At 61.3% G+C, this 16013-nt stretch overlaps 3 protein-coding genes across 4 annotated transcripts; all 3 read left to right on the forward strand.

Moving 5' to 3' along the window:
* The first annotated feature begins 994 nt into the window (after window positions 1–994).
* FUCA1 (alpha-L-fucosidase 1) lies at window positions 995–6112 on the forward strand. The gene is made up of 8 exons (XM_085559625.1): window positions 995–1358; window positions 2820–2954; window positions 3154–3291; window positions 3943–4048; window positions 4348–4548; window positions 4688–4878; window positions 5048–5147; window positions 5675–6112. The coding sequence occupies exons 1-8, from the start codon at window positions 1015–1017 to the stop codon at window positions 5813–5815; spliced, it is 1356 nt and encodes a 451-aa protein (XP_085415751.1). The 5' UTR covers window positions 995–1014; the 3' UTR covers window positions 5816–6112.
* Window positions 6113–6331: 219 nt separating this feature from the next.
* Window positions 6332–11904, forward strand: HMGCL (3-hydroxy-3-methylglutaryl-CoA lyase). Of its 2 annotated transcripts, none has more exons than XM_085559629.1 (9): window positions 6332–6718; window positions 7879–7968; window positions 8173–8280; window positions 8624–8719; window positions 9206–9354; window positions 9654–9717; window positions 10237–10425; window positions 10678–10803; window positions 11054–11904. In XM_085559629.1, the coding sequence occupies exons 1-9, from the start codon at window positions 6668–6670 to the stop codon at window positions 11153–11155; spliced, it is 975 nt and encodes a 324-aa protein (XP_085415755.1). In that variant the 5' UTR covers window positions 6332–6667; the 3' UTR covers window positions 11156–11904. The 2 variants fall into 2 exon arrangements, with proteins under 2 accessions (XP_085415755.1, XP_085415754.1); XM_085559628.1 differs by lacking the exon at window positions 6332–6718 and adding an exon at window positions 6885–6948.
* Window positions 11905–12252: 348 nt separating this feature from the next.
* On the forward strand, window positions 12253–15885 carry GALE (UDP-galactose-4-epimerase). The gene is made up of 11 exons (XM_085559627.1): window positions 12253–12328; window positions 13085–13211; window positions 13283–13398; window positions 13554–13667; window positions 13795–13971; window positions 14042–14155; window positions 14236–14302; window positions 14373–14458; window positions 14570–14647; window positions 14781–14895; window positions 14972–15885. The coding sequence occupies exons 2-11, from the start codon at window positions 13091–13093 to the stop codon at window positions 15025–15027; spliced, it is 1044 nt and encodes a 347-aa protein (XP_085415753.1). The 5' UTR covers window positions 12253–12328; window positions 13085–13090; the 3' UTR covers window positions 15028–15885.
* The last annotated feature ends 128 nt before the right edge of the window (window positions 15886–16013 follow it).

A 16013-nucleotide genomic window follows, 5' to 3' on the forward strand; every position in this document is an offset into this window, starting at 1 on the left:
GCCATCCAATGTCCCTCCATCTCTCCCTGGGATATTCCCTGATAGTTGGGGCTATGCCAGTGTCTCCCCATCCCTCCCTGGGATAATTCCCCTGATGTTTGGGGCTATCCCTCCATCCCTCTCGGGATATTCCCAGATGTTTGGGGCTATCCCTCCATCCCTCCCGGGCTATTCCCAGATGGCTGGGGCTATCCCAGTGTCCCTCCATCCCTCCCTGGGATAATTCCCCGATGTTTGGGGCTATTCCTCCATCCCTCCATCCCTCTCGGGATATTCCCAGATGGTTGGGGCTATCCCAATGTCCCTCCATCCCTCCCTGGGATATTCCCTGATAGCTGGGGCTATGCCAATGTCTCCCCATCCCTCCCTGGGATAATTCCCCGAAGTTTGGGGCTATTCCTCCATCCCTTCCGGGCTATTCCCCGATGCTTGGGGCTATCCCTCCCAGGCTATTCCCCAATTTTTGGGGCTATCCCTCCATCCTTCCCTGGGATATTCCCTGATGCTTGGGGCTATCCCTCCCAGGCCCGATGCTTGGGGCTATCCCTCCAGGCTATTCCCCAATGTTTGGGGCTATCCCTCCATCCTTCCCTGGGATATTCCCCGATGGTTGGGGCTATCCCTCCATCCTTCCCTGGGATATTCCCCGATGGTTGGGGCTATCCCTTCTGGGATATTCCCCGATGTTTGGGGCTATCCCTCCATCCTTCCCTGGGATATTCCCCGATGGTTGGGGCTATCCCTTCTGGGATATTCCCCGATGTTTGGGGCTATCCCTCCATCCTTCCCTGGGATATTCCCCGGTGGTTGGGGCTATCCCTCCATCCCTCCCGGGATAGTTCCCCGGTGGTTGGGGCTATCCCTCCATCCCTCCCGGGATAGTTCCCCAGTGGCTGGGGCTATCCCGATGTCTTTCCATCCCTCCCGGGCTACTCGCCGCCGTGCCCGCGGGCAGGGCCGGGCGGCGGTCTCGAACCCGCGGCCCGGGGCCCGCGGCGCTGACGTGCCGCGGCCATGGCGGCGCTGGCGCTGCTGAGCGCGGCGGCCGCGCTGGGCCCGGGCCTGGCCGCGGCCCGCTACCGCCCGGACTGGGCCAGCCTGGACGCGCGGCCGCTGCCCGCCTGGTTCGACCGGGCCAAGGTGGGGGTGTTCGTGCACTGGGGGGTGTTCTCCGTGCCGGCCTGGGGCTCCGAGTGGTTCTGGTGGCACTGGCAGGGCCAGCACGATGCCGCCTACGAGCGCTTCGTGCGCCGCCGCTTCCCGCCCGGCACCACCTACGCCGAGTTCGCGCCCCGTTTCACCGCGCACGACTTCCAGCCCCGGGAGTGGGCACGGCTCTTCCAGCGGGCCGGGGCCAGGTCAGCGCCGGGATGGCCGGAGCTGGGGTCCCTGAGGGGATGGGGGGTCACTGAGGGGACGAGTGCCATGGGCAGGGGTCCCTGAGGGGATGGGCAGGGGTCCCTAAAGGGACGAGTGCCATGGGCAGGGGTCCCTGAGGGGATGGGCAGGGGTCCCTAAAGGGACGAGTGCCATGGGCAGGGGTCCCTGAGGGGATGAATGCCATGGGCAGGGGTCCCTAAAGGGACGAGTGCCATGGGCAGGGGTCCCTGAGGGGATGGGGGGGGGGTCCCTGAGGGGATGGGGGGGTCCCTGAGGGGATAAGTGCCATGGGCAGGGGTCCCTGAGGGGATGGGGGGGTCCCTGAGGCAATGGGGGGTCCCTGAGGGGATAAGTGCCATGGCCAGGGGTCCCTGAGGGGATGAATGCCATGGGCAGGGGTCCCTAAAGGGATGAGTGCCATGGCCAGAGGTCCCTGAGGGGATGGCAGGATCCCTGAGGGGATGGGGGGTTACTGAGGGGACGAGTGCCATGGGCAGGGGTCCCTGAGGGGATGGGGGGGTCCCTGAGGGGATAAGTGCCATGGCCAGGGGTCCCTGAGGGGATGAATGCCATGGGCAGGGGTCCCTAAAGGGATGAGTGCCATGGCCAGAGGTCCCTGAGGGGATGGCAGGATCCCTGAGGGGATGGGGGGTTACTGAGGGGACGAGTGCCATGGGCAGGGGTCCCTGAGGGGATGGGGGGGTCCCTGAGGGGACGAGTGCCATGGGCAGGGGTCCCTGAGGGGATGAATGCCATGGGCAGGGGTCCCTAAAGGGATGAGTGCCATGGCTGGGGGTCCCTGAGGCAATGGGGGGTCCCTGAGGGGGTAAGTGCCATAGGCAGGGGTCCCTGAGGGGATGAGGAGTCCCTGAGGGGATAAGTGCTGTGGCTGAAGGTCCCTGAGGGGAAGGATGGTGGGTCTCAGAGTCCCTGAGGGGATGGAGGAGCCATTTCTGTAAAGGAATCTGTGAGGCACTGGAGGCCCCTGGTCACTGAGCAGATAGATAGAAGAACATGTTTGGGAGGCCCAGAGGGAATGAGGGGGAGGTCTGGGGGTCCCTGAGGGGATGGAAAAGCTTGGAAAGCATAGGGGGCTGTTCCCAAGATGATGCAGGGGTCTCTGAGGGGATGGAAGGGGAAAATCCAGGGAACCCTGAGGGATTTTGGGCCCCTGAACAGTACTGGACATCCCTGAGGGGTCATGCCCAGGGTGCTGAGGTCTTGCTCCTTGCCAAGTATTGACTGTTCATTTTTCCCAGCATTAAAACCCAATAAAATCCTCTCTTATTCTTGTACTTGCATCTAAATCCAGAGGATAGTGTCAGAGGGCTCCTCACAGCATGGTTATCCAGTGCCTTGCTGTTATAGTGACTGGTTTGCAGTGGGGATGGGGAGTATCTCAGCTGTTCCTTTGCCATCCCAACCTTTTCTCCTCTCAGATACGTGGTCCTGACCACCAAGCACCATGAGGGCTTCACCAACTGGGGGTCACCAGTGTCCTGGAACTGGAATTCTGTGGATACAGGGCCCCACCGGGACCTGGTGGGAGAGCTGGGAGAAGCCCTCAGGGAGAGGTACGGCCCTGGCAGAGAGCTCTGCTTTGAGAGCAGTGAATCCTCCTGCTCTGCTTGACAAACAGCAGAAAACCCCGAGTTCAGTGTGAAAAACTGAGTGCTTGCAAATGATGGAAAGTAATAAAGCCAGTAGTTTAATTTCCACTGCTTCTTAATCCCCACTGAAGCCTAACTCTTCCCTCTGTGTTTTGTCCTTCAGCAACCTCCGTTATGGGTTGTACCACTCGCTGATGGAGTGGTTTAACCCTCTCTACCTCGCTGACAAACAAAATGACTTCAAGACCCAGAGCTTCGTTTTAAAGAAGACGATGCCAGAACTTTATGACCTTGTTTTAAAGTAAGAGCCACACCCAGTTCAGAATCACCAGCATTTCCTGGTTTCAATTCTGTGGAGAAAGGTGCAAAGTGGGTGCAAAAAAGAGAAATATTGATTTTTACCAATCCAAATTCTCTTTGCTAAGCAGTAATGATTTGTGGCAATTAGAAAAGGGGTTCACTTTTGACCTGTGTAAGGTCTAATCTGTAGAATAAGGCAGGGACAAATTTCTCCTGCAAAAGCAATTGCCTTTAATCCTGCTTTTGTGCAGGGTGGCTGGAGGTGGAACAAACTGTTTAGTATTTAGTAGAATAGAAAATTGTTTTCAGTGTGAATTTGCATCCTTGCCTTGCTTCCCCTTGCTGACAAAAATAAAAGACTTGGGCTTGTGGCTCATGTCCCAGCTCAGGAATGTCTCTCATAATCACTTTTGAGGTGCCAAATTCTGGTGTTTTTGGAAGAACTGCACCCTCTCTTGAGCTGTGGATCAACACCTTGTTCTTTGCTGCCTGAAGAACCTCCCTTAGAGCTTTGTGTGCAGCAGAAAATGAAGGAAAAACCTCCTGGTGATGCCAGGCAGTGGGAAGGAAAAGCAGAATGACCCCCACACCCAAGAAACACAGTGTGGCAGGAGCAGATAAACCTTTTTGAAACACCATTTCTCTCCCTTAGATACAAACCAGACCTGATCTGGTCGGATGGAGACTGGGAAGCTCCAGATTCCTACTGGAATTCCACCTCTTTCCTTGCCTGGCTCTATAACGACAGCCCCGTCAAGGTACTGGTGGGAGTGGAAGCTGTGGGATGTGTGGGCAAACCAGAAACCTCCTTGTCATTTGGCAAATGTCTTTTCTTCTCTGACAAAAAGAGAACCTTGACTGTGCTGCTGTGGCAGCTCCACTGACCTTTGGTGGATGCTTGTGGGGGGCTCAGGCCAGGAGCTTTGTTGCCTCAGCGAGCAGAGGGAGGGATTCCATTACACAGGGAATTTTTAGGGGCTTCCTCAGGGGGGTGGCTGCCAGCTGGACAGCCCAGGAACAAAAGGATCCGTGCCCTGAGCTGGTTTTCTCCCCTCAGGACACCGTGGTTGTCAACGATCGCTGGGGCCGGGGCTGCTCCTGCCGCCACGGGGGTTTCTACAACTGTGCTGACAAGTACAGGCCAGGCACCCTGCCAGAGCACAAGTGGGAGATGTGCTCCTCCCTGGACAGGCTCTCCTGGGGCTACCGCAGCAACATGAGCCTGCCCGAGGTGATGGATGAAATGAGCATGATTGAGGTGAGAACCCTGAAATGGAAACAGCCTGGGGGAGGATTGCTGGGCGTTCAGGCTTCTGGAGTAGCTGAGGAGGATAAAACACTTCAGTTCCTGTGTTGTCTGAGGTGAAGATAATGTTACCTTGCTTTATCTGCCACAGGAGCTGGTGCAGACTGTGAGTTTGGGCGGCAACTACCTCCTCAATGTGGGACCTACAAAAGAAGGGGTGATTGTCCCCATCTTCCAAGAAAGACTCCTGGCCCTTGGGAGGTGGCTGGACACCAATGGGGAGGCGATTTATGAATCCCAGCCTTGGAGGGTGCAGATGGAGAACACCACAGACACGGTCTGGTAAGGGTTCTGCTGCTCAGAGCAGCTGAGCTGGTGTTTATTTCTTCTCATTTCCTAAATTTGGAGTCAGGGGAAGTAGGTGACCCCTGTGTGGTGACAGAAGGCAAGGCGGTTTTCTTGTCAGGTTTGTGTCTGGTGCCCTTCACCTGCTGAACTCCTTCTCTCTCAGGTACACCTCCAAGGGACCAGTGGTCTTTGCCATCTTCCTGCTCTGGCCTCTGGACAGTGTCCTGCATCTCTCCTCGCCCATTCCATCCCCAGGCACGCAGGTAAGGACACTGAGAGCCCCTTTGGGGGCATCTGTGGGCTGGGAAGGGCCAGCCTGATTTGTTTAGGAGCTGGGGCAGTGGGGAGTTGTTGCTGTGGGCTCCTTGCAGCACCCAGGCTGTTCCCCAGGCTTTGGCTCACGTGGAGTTGGGACAGGAGTAGGCAGGACAGGCTGATGGCTGCCAGGAAGATTCCTGTCCTGGAATGTTTTGAGCCTGTTGTTGCAGGGGAGGGAAGCAAACAGCCCCAGAGCAGGAGTGGCTGTCCTGCAGCCCAGCTCCAGCCCAGGTGCAGGGCCCTGCTCGTGGCAGATGTCACCGTGACGCAAATGTTGCAGTGTCCTTTGCTCTGAACAAACAGGGACAAAACATCAGCAACAAACAAACCCCAAACAACAACCTGGAGCCTGCTGTGGCCTCAGAACACCCCCTGTGCCCCCCTGTGCCACATCAGCCACGGCTGGAGACCTGCAGGACCTCTGGCTGTGCCGAGGGGGCTCCAGCTGAGTGTCCCCTTCCTTCCTCTGCAGGTGACATTGCTGGGGTTTGCTGGCACTCTGGAGTGGCAGAAGCAGCCAGGGAAAGGGATGCTGGTAACCCTGCCCTACATGCTCCCATCTCCTGTCCCTCCTCAGTCTGGCTGGGTGGTGAAGCTCGAGGGTGTGAAGTGATGCCTGTGGGGGGGACACAGCATCTCCCACTGCCTCTCTTTTTGATTGAGCCCAAGAGGATTTTTATGTTTCACGTTGAATACATTATTTTTCACTTGAGAGAATCTCTCCTCCAGTCTCTGTTGCCTTGTGTTACTTTGGTGTTGGTTGTAACAGTTGTGATCAGCTGCTTCCATGATGCATAAATCTAATGGGAGCTTGCTGGAAGAGAGCTGGAAGAAATAATCTGAAAAAAACATGATACAAATCCATCAACAAACTTTTATTGATATTCTGCTGGAGACAGCTACAACAAAAGCTTTTGTTCTTAGTGAATTGAAGAGACTCCAGCATTGTGAATAGCACTTGAGACTTCTCCTTGCACTCCAGAACTTGGGAACTTTGAGTTCCAGAGAGAGCAGGGCTCCTGCGTGGATGTTGAGCTTCTTAAAAAGGGTCGAACAATGTGTGTGAGCGATGAAACTGCTCCCAGGAGCACGGCTTGTGAAGGCAGGCTGCGTTTTGTTCCTGTCCCAGCACAACCTGCCGGGACCCTCGGAGCTGAGCTCGAGCAGAGCCCCGGGGCTGTGCCACGCGCGGAGCCGGTGCCGTGGGGGCCGTTCCTGCAGTGACAAACACCGAGCGGCCGCGGCTCCGCTGATGACGCCGTTACAAACAAAAAACCGTGACCAACAGCGAAAACAGAGCCGTGGGCTCTTTGCCTCATAACCCCGTGCCGCCGGTGACCCCTGGCGCGGAGCGGGGCCCGCGCCAAGACAAACAGCGCCCGTGTTTGCTCAGCGCCCGGGCAGCGCCGGAGCCGCCGCTATAAGTGCCCGGCGGGAGCGGGGCCGGGCAGTGCCGGAGGGAAAGATGCCGCGCTGCGACACGGGCTCCGCGCCGCGGGACGGCGCCTGGGGACAGGTACGGGACGGCTGCGGCCGGCGAGAAGGGACAGAAGGGACAAAGGGAGAGAAGGGACAAGAGGGACACGAGGGACGGGACAAGGGACGGGACAAGGGACGGGCCCGCGTGGCCGCCGGGGCCACGCCCACGGCGGGTCACGTGCTGGGGGTGTGCGCGGTCACGTGAGCGCGGCGAACATGGCGGCGGCGCGGCGGCTGCTGCCGCGCTGGGCGGGATCGCTGCGGCCCGTGAGGGAGCGGCACCGGGACAGGGCCGGGGCAGCGGGGACCGGCACCGGGACAGGGCCGGGGCAGCGGGGACCGGCACCGGGACAGGGCCGGGACAGGGCTAAATGGGGCTGGGACAGCGGGGACCGGCACCGGGACAGGGCCGGGAGGGCTGGGGCAGTGGGGACCGGCACCGGGACAGGGCTAAATGGGGCTGGGGCAGTGGGGACCGGCACCGGGACAGGGCCGGGGCAGCGGGGACCGGCACCGGGACAGGGCCGGGGCAGCGGGGACCGGCACCGGGACAGGGCCGGGACAGCGGGGACCGGCACCGGGACAGGGCCGGGACAGGGCTAAATGGGGCTGGGACAGCGGGGACCGGCACCGGGACAGGGCCGGGACAGCGGGGACCGGCACCGGGACAGGGCCGGGGCAGCGGGGACCGGCACCGGGACAGGGCCGGGAGGGCTGGGGCAGTGGGGACCGGCACCGGGACAGGGCCGGGGGAGCGGGGACCGGCACCGGGACCGGGCCGGGGCAGCGGGGACCGGCACCGGGACAGGGCCGGGGGAGCGGGGACCGGCACCGGGACAGGGCAGGGGCAGCGGGGACCGGCACCGGGACAGGGCCGGGGGAGCGGGGACCGGCACCGGGACAGGGCCGGGACAGCGGGGACCGGCACCGGGACAGGGCCGGGAGGGCTGGGGCAGTGGGGACCGGCACCGGGACAGGGCTAAATGGGGCTGGGGCAGCGGGGACCGGCACCGGGACACAGCCGGGGGAGCGGGGACCGGCACCGGGACAGGGCCGGGACAGCGGGGACCGGCACCGGGACAGGGCCGGGACAGCGGGGACCGGCACCGCGACAGGGCTAAATGGGGCTGGGGCAGCGGGGACCGGCACAGCGGGGCCGGGGCAGCGGGGCTCGGCTGACTCTGCTCTCCGTGCCAGGTGAGCTCCGCTGCGGCGGCGCCCGGGGCGTACCCGAAGCGAGTGAAGGTGGTGGAGGTGGGACCCCGCGACGGGCTCCAGAACGAGAAGGTAGCGGCGGGTCCGGGCTCCCTGCGCCTCCCGGGGGCGTTCTCCAGCCAAATCCCCCAAACACCCCCTGTGCCCGCCAATGGGGCAGTTTGTCTTTAAATGCTGCTTCTTTGATGTCGAAAATTCACTCATTTTTTTTTCAGTGGTGGAATAGTTGATTCTGGAAATAGTAATAACTTTAGGTCATTTTTCTTTTCTCCTTAGAATCTTGTGCCCACCCCAGTGAAGATCAATTTAATCAACATGCTGTCAGAGACGGGGCTGCAGGTCATAGAGGCCACCAGCTTCGTGTCCCCCAAGTGGGTTCCTCAGGTGAGCGTCAGACAGGATTTGCAGTGCTGTGGTCTAAGAGCACAGCAATCCAGTGGTTCTGCTTGCTCCCAAATCTCTGTTGCTGGGCAAGGACCAGCAGAGGAGTTCAAATATCCCAGAGCTTCCCTTTGGACCCTGGAAGGAGCAGAGGTCACACACAGAGCTGTGTGTGCACGTTGGCCTGGCTGGGTGACCCCTGGCCCCTCACAGCTGCAGCTCTGTTTGCTTGCAGAGGCTCTGATCCCTGCACATTTCTGTTCCCTTGACAAAAAGGAATTTCAGTGCTGGTTTTCTGGCAGAAGTGGCACTTGTGACCCTGACGGGTTTGTGGCTTGCTTTGCAGATGGCTGATCACACCGAGGTGATGCAGGGGATCAATAAATTCCCTGGGATCAGTTACCCTGTGCTGACTCCGAACCTCAGGGGCTTCCAGGCAGCGGTAAGGCCTGGGCAAACCTCAGCATCCTCTTTTTGCAATCCCACCTGATCCTTTGCCCCTGTGGCTTCACCCTTGTCAAGGCAAGCTCAGATGTGTCCTGGTGGTTGTGCTGCAGAATCAGCTGAGGGAAGGATTGGGTTGTTTGGGGGGGAATCATTCCCTAAAATGAGAGAGCTGTAGTCAGAGATCACAGAGACGTTGAGGTGGAGAAGAGCTCTGAGATCTTCAAGTCTAAATAAGAGAGGCAGATTGATTTAGGGAGGTGTTTTATGGGGCTGGTTTGAGACATCCCTACCAAGAGATGCCACTGAAAGCCTTGAATAAACTCTTGGCCATGAAATCCTGGAGCTGTGGCTCTGTCATTTCCCTCACAAGAAAAATCACCTGGCTTTGATTGAAGAAGTGCTGGGGTAACTTGTTGATCTCAGGGGTCTTTTCCACCCTCAGTGGTCCTGGGGTTGCAGTTTAGGATTTTTTTATTTGCAGGTGGCAGCGGGGGCCAAAGAGGTGTCGATCTTTGGGGCAGCATCTGAGCTCTTCACCAGGAAAAACATCAACTGCTCCATCGAGGAGAGCCTGGAGAGGTTTGAAGAGGTCATGAGGGCAGCGAGGGAAGCCAGCATTCCTGTCAGGGGGTAAGGAGTTCCTGCTGGAATTCACTCACATTGCTTCTGGAATGATCCAGAACCAGTTTGGATCAGGTTTTCTTGGCAAACATCCCACATGGAAGTGCACAGTTCTCACCCCCTGCAGCCCTCTGGGCTCATCTTGGCCAACTTTACACCCATGAAAGAAGAAATTGGTGGAATCCTGTAACCTTTGGCCACTAGAATATAAAATTGATTCTCCAATCTTAAAGTCCTGACTGGTGTGTCCAGTAGGATCCCACTGCCCCTTTCCAGCTGAAAGTTTGGGGTTTTTTTTTTGACCGCAGATACGTTTCCTGTGTCCTTGGATGTCCCTATGAAGGGAAGATTTCTGCAGCCAAAGTTGCAGAGGTGAGTCAGCCACAAATACAACCAGGATTCCTGCGAGGGATTGGATTTATTTTTAAGGGTGTGAAGTGGGGATGTGCCAGACCGTTTAACCTAAGGGAATATCCGGGTTCTCAGAGAATGAATCCAGCTGAAAATGGGGAACTGAGGGAGGCTGGGACATCTGCAGGTTTTTAATCCCAGAGAGGAGTGTCCAGGAGAGGAAGGTGCTGCAGGAATCAGGTCTGGGAGGGGAGGAGGAGTGTCCAGGGGATGAAGGTGCAGCAGGAATCAGGTCTGGGAGGGGAGGAGGAATGTCCAGGGGATGAAGGTGCAGCAGGAATCAGCTCTGGGAGGGGAGGAGGAGTGTCCAGGGGATGAAGGTGCAGCAGGAATCAGCCCTGGGAGGAGGGAAGGAGTGTCCAGGGGATGAAGGTGCAGCAGGAATCAGCCCTGGGAGGAGGGAAGGAGTGTCCAGGGGAGGAAGGTGCAGCCCTGGGAGGGGAGGATGCCCTCTCAGTGCCCCTGCTGGCTCTGGCCCAGGTCTCCAAGAAGATGTACTCCATGGGGTGCTACGAGATCTCCCTGGGGGACACCATCGGCGTGGGCACCCCGGGCAGCATGAGGGAGATGCTGGCCGTGGTGATGAAGGAGGTGCCCGTGGGGGCTCTGGCTGTGCACTGCCATGACACCTATGGCCAGGCCCTGGCCAACATCCTGGTGGCCCTGCAGGTAGGATTCCTGCCCTGCACCACAGACTCTGCCAGGCTTGGGTGGGGAGGACCTTAAAGCCCATCCTGTCCCACCCCTGCCCACCTCCCGCTGCCCCAGGCTGCTCCAAGCCCCATCCAGCCTGGCCTGGGACACTCCCAGGGATGGGGCAGCCACACAGATGGAGCAGCTCTCCTTGGGGATTTTGGGATTGCTTGGGAATTGCAGATTTTGTGCTTCCAGAGCAGCTCCTGACCCGGGGTTTGTTTGCAGATGGGGGTGAGCGTGGTGGACGCCTCCGTGGCCGGCCTTGGGGGGTGTCCCTACGCCCAGGGAGCCTCTGGCAACGTGGCCACAGAGGACTTGGTGTACATGCTCAACGGGCTGGGCATCCACACGGTGAGTGGCAGCTCAGGGCTCTGCCCAGGCCTCAGCACAGCCCCAGGGGGAATGGCTTCCCCTTGACAGAGGGCAGTGAGATGGGAAAATACTCCCTGGGAGGGTGGGCAGGCCCTGGCACACGTGCCCAGAGGGGCTGTGGCTGCCCCTGGATCCCTGGAGTGCCCAAGGCCCGGCTGGACGGGGTGTGGGGCACCCTGGGATGGTGGGAGATGTCCCTCAAAGCGTGTCCTGGGCCTTTCCCATGCAGGGGGTGGATCTCCAGAAGCTGATGGACACAGGCACCTTCATCTGCAATGCCCTGAACAGAAAAAGCAATTCCAAGGTGTCTCAGGCCTCCTGCAGACTGTGACACTGAGTGGGATTTCTCCTGGGATCAAGAAACTGAGGATCCAGCACTGCCTGGGATTCCTCTCTGACCTCCCGAGCTCCTTCCCACCTCAGCGTTTGAGAGGAGGCTCCAAATCCAGCAGAATTAGGAAGAAATGAGAGAATATCCTGTTACACTGTTCTCTATTGGACCTTGAGGCTGTCCCCACGTGCCTTGGAGAGGGGAGGACGTGCAGGGGCAGAGGAGCTGCTGCCTGCAGAGCCCAGGACAAGCTCAGCTCTGCAGTTAGAGCACGGCTCCAGCTCAGGCTGTGCCTTCCTCCCTTCCCTGCCCTCCACAAAAGCCACAGGCTGAGCCCAAACCTCCCCTGCTGCTCCGCCCTCAGGGATGTGCTGCTGCACTGTGTATCTGTTCTAAGATACTCAGCACACCAGGAGCGATAAACACATTATTTAATAGCCTAAACTATGAAGAATTTGATTCAGCTGAAGCAACAAAAGAGCTTTTGCTGCTGGTTTGGGTTCCAAGTGCCTCTTGTGGAAGCTCTGCATCGTGGTGGGCTGGGGGGTGAGGGGCACCCTGAGAGCTCCTCAGGTGCTCAAGTCCTTGGACCCTCCCCCAGCTCTTCTTTGTAAAGTAATTTATTGAACAGTTCAGCTGTGAGACCGGAGAGCAGCGCAGGAACTTTGTCCTTTCCGGGGGGCAGGGCAGGTGTGAGGCTGCGTGTGCTCCTCTCCACATGACTTCAATAAACTGTAACAATTACCAAACCTGTGCTAATGAACCCTGCAGAAATGAGGCGGAATGGGGCAACAATTCGGGGTTTTGAGGCGAGAAATGGGGATTTGGGGGCAGTAAATCAATGATCGGGGTTGGGGCTCCTCCCGCCGCCTGGGGGCGCTGCGGCGCGGGCGCCCCGGTGGCCCCGCCCCTCGCGGGGTTCTGGCCCCGCCCCTCGCGGGGTTCTGGCCCCGCCCCTCGCGGGGTTCTGGCCCCGCCCCTCGCGGGGTTCTGGCCCCGCCCCTCGCGGGGTTCTGGCCCCGCCCCTCGCGGGGTTTTGGCCCCGCCGCCGCCCCGTAGCCCCGACACGTTTCCATGGAGGAGCCGCGCGTGGCGCCGGGGGGCGGGGCCAAGGCCCGGCCTTAAAGGGGCCGCGCCCCTGACGGGGCCGAGCGGGAGCGGCGGCAGCGGCGGGTGAGAGACCGGGAGGGAACCGGGAGGGAACGGGCAGGGGGACGGATGTGCTGCGCTGCCCTGCCCCGCTTCCTTTGGCAGGGACAGCCCAAACCCCCGCGGCTTGGGGCATCGCTGGGCTCCGGTGTAATTCCGGTCCCCGGTGCGTTCTGCGCCGCGGGACCCCTCCGCTCCGTCCCGGTGCTCCTGTCCCCTCCCGGTGCTCCTGTCCCCTCCCCGGGCCGGAGCGTCCCGCGGTGTCGCTGCGGTCCCCAAGCCCTTCCCGCGGAGGGGCCGGCTGGGCAAAGCAGGGAACGGCAGAAGGGCAGAGCTGGCACCCCCGCGGAGACCACCCACACTAATTAATTAATGAGCTAATTAACACTGCGAACCGCTGCCCTGAGGGATATGGGTGAACGCAGCGCCCGGGCTGGCTTTAACAGGACAAACCAGGGCTCGTCTCCGGGATGTGGCACCTCCGTGTCCGGGAGGTGTGACCGGCGCTGCCCCGCCCGGCCCTCGGGCAGCACCGACCTGGCGGCCGCGGCGACGTGACCGGGACTGTGCCCACCCGGGGCTGGGCTCCGGGGCTGCCGGGGGGCTCCGGCCGTGCCCACCCGGGGCTGGGCTCCGGGGCTGCCGGGGGGCTCCGGCCGTGCCCACCCGGGGCTCAGAGCTCAGCGTTCCGGGCCGTGCCCACCCGGGACTCACAGCTCGGGGCTCCGGCCGTGCCCAGCCGGGGCTCGGGGCTCAGGGCTCCGGGCCGTTCCCCCGCAGGGAGCCATGGCAGAGACCATCCTGGTGACGGGCGGCGCCGGCTACATCGGCAGCCACTGTGTGCTGGAGCTGCTGCAGGCGGGCTACGTGCCCGTGGTCATCGACAACTTCCACAACGCCATCCGAGGTACGGGGAGCCCCGGCCCGGCCGCGTCCCGGGCCCGGCTCCAGCGCTCCCTCGCTGCCCTCCGTCCCCAGGCTCAGAGGAGCTCCCCGAGAGCCTCCGGCGGGTGCAGGAGATCGCGCAGCGGCCCCTGCTCTTCCAGGAGCTCGACATCACCGACGAGGCCGCGCTCCAGGAGCTCTTCAGGAAGGTGAGAGCAGCGGCTGCAGTGCCCGGCTGGCTCCCGGGGTCCCCGGCAGGGCTGGGAGCCGGGCAGCAGGGAGCCGCGGAGCCCCCCGGGCTGGCCGGCCGGAGCTCCGGGGGAATCCCGGCCGGTTCCTGATGCCCAGCCCGCTCCCCCTGCAGCACCGTTTCTCGGCCGTGATGCACTTTGCGGGGCTCAAGGCCGTCGGGGAGTCGGTGCAGAAGCCTCTGGAATATTACAGAGTGAACCTCACCGGGACCATCCGGCTGCTGGAGGTGAGAGGGGCCGGCAGTGATCCTGGGCTGTTCCCTCTGCCCTCCCCGTGCCCAGGCCCTGCCAGCGCCCGTGGAGGGCTGGCACGGGGCACAGAGCGGGATCAGTGCTGGCCATTGCCCCTCCCAGACCATGAAGGCCCACGGCGTGAGGAACATCGTGTTCAGCAGCTCCGCCACCGTCTACGGGGACCCCAAGTACCTCCCCCTGGACGAGAAGCACCCGGTCGGGGGCTGCACCAACCCCTACGGCAAATCCAAGTTCTTCATCGAGGAGATGATCCGGGATCTGTGCAGAGCAGAGAGGGTGAGGAGCCGCCCCGCGGGGCTGGAGCTCACCATGTCCCCAGGGGGGTGACCTGTCCGTGTGTCCCCAGGACTGGAACGCCGTCCTCCTGCGCTACTTCAACCCCATCGGCGCCCACGAGTCGGGGATGATCGGGGAGGATCCTCAGGGCATCCCCAACAACCTCATGCCCTACGTGGCTCAGGTACCGCCCCCACAGCCCTTGGGGGTCTCAGGGAGGGGACACGGGGTGCTGGGGCTCCATGGAGCTGTCCCTCTGTGCAGGTGGCAGTGGGACGCCGGGAATTCCTGAGCGTCTTTGGGAACGACTACAAGACGGACGATGGAACGGGTGCGTCACGGGCCGGGGGAGTTTGGGATGCCAAAGCCCCGGCCCTGCCCTCACCTCTGCGTCCCCACAGGAGTCAGGGATTACATCCACGTCGTGGATCTGGCCAAGGGCCACATCGCTGCTCTGAAGAAGCTCAAGGAGAACTGTGGCTGCAAGGTACCAACCTCGGGGTGCTGCCAGCCCTGAGGGGGTGTGGGAGTCCCAATGGGGGCTGAAGGGGCACCTTGCCCTTCTGCCCTTGATCCCTGTCCTTTATTCTCCTCCCAGATCTACAACCTGGGCACAGGCACCGGCTACTCCGTGCTGCAGATGGTCCGGGCCATGGAGAAAGCCTCGGGGAGGGAGGTGAGGGCAGAGCTGCAGGCTCACAGGCACAAGGGCAGCTGGTCCCACAGCCCCCTGCTCCCCCAGCAGCCCTGGCCCTGTTCCCTCAGCCCCCTGGGAGCCCCCCGAGCCCACGGTGCTGCTCTCCCTGCAGATCAAGTACCGGATCACGGCCCGGCGGGAGGGGGACGTGGCCTCCTGCTACGCTGACCCGGCCCTGGCCGAGCGGGAGCTGGGCTGGAAAGCCGCCTTCGGCCTGGACAAGATGTGTAAGGGCATCCCCTCCCTGGCACCACGGGCACTGCCGGCCCCCTGCCCTCCCTCACCTCCCTCCTCCCCTTCCAGGTGAGGACCTGTGGCGGTGGCAGCTGCAGAACCCCACGGGCTTCAGCAAGAACTGAGCTGTGGCGAGGGCTGGCCGGGCCCAGGGCTGCTCTGAGCCAGCCCTGCCGCCTTCCCCGAGGGCTGTCACCATCCTGGGAGGGCACTTCCAGCTCCCCCTCCTGCCTCTGGCACGGGGCAGGAAGGCTGGAGCATCCTCAGCCTCCCCCCTCCTCATCCTCATCCCCATCCCGCAGGTCTTTGCATCTCACAGAGCAGAACCACAACGAAGGGAGACCAAGGCAGGGCCTGGTGTGGCACCACGGGCATGGAACCCCTCGTGGGAATGCCCAGGGCTGCAGCCAGAGCTGGGGACACCTGGAACTCCTTGGATGGGAGCAGGTGCTCCTGCGCCCTCCCTGTGCCCTGGGCATCCAGCACTGGGACATCAGAGCCCAAACTGCAGCAGAGCCCCTGTTCCCTCCTGGCTCGTGGGATCAGGGGGAGCCCAGGACACCTCTGCCCCTGCCCTGGCACAGAGAAGGCTCCAGGAGGCTCCTATGGGGACCAGTCACATTCCAAGGTTTCCTCCACCCCCCAGCATGGTTTTGGGGACCAAATCTCATCTTCCCCCGTCCTGCTGAGCCAGAGCAGTCCCTGCCCAGGGCTGTGCCAGCCTGGCCTGGCTGCCCACAGCCCCCACTGGGTGCCTGGTGTGGCCTCCTGTGGCAGCCACGCCCCAGACCCCGTTGCCAAAGGCTGCCCAGGAGCCAGCTCTGCCTCCCTGTCCCACACTGCTCCTCTTTATTCCTGGCAGCTCCCAGGGCAGGGATGACGCAGCCGGCCCCGTGTGCTGTCGGCTGGATGAATAACTTATGCTCCTAAATTATGAATTGAGCTTTTGATTTGTTTTTAAAATAAACTTTCCTACTTTCTAAGTGGCAGCTTTGTTCTGCTTCCCCTCAGCCAGAGCTGCTGCCTCTAAAAGTGGCACCCTGGGGCCTCATGGAACCCCATTTCCCCCAAAATCTCCCGTCCTGCCTGGCCAGGGACGACGCCAGCTCAG

The sequence above is a fragment of the Lonchura striata genome, chromosome 23 (assembly GCF_050655825.1).
Source record: "Lonchura striata isolate lonStrDom1 chromosome 23, ASM5065582v1, whole genome shotgun sequence".
Classification (NCBI taxonomy): domain Eukaryota; kingdom Metazoa; phylum Chordata; class Aves; order Passeriformes; family Estrildidae; genus Lonchura; species Lonchura striata.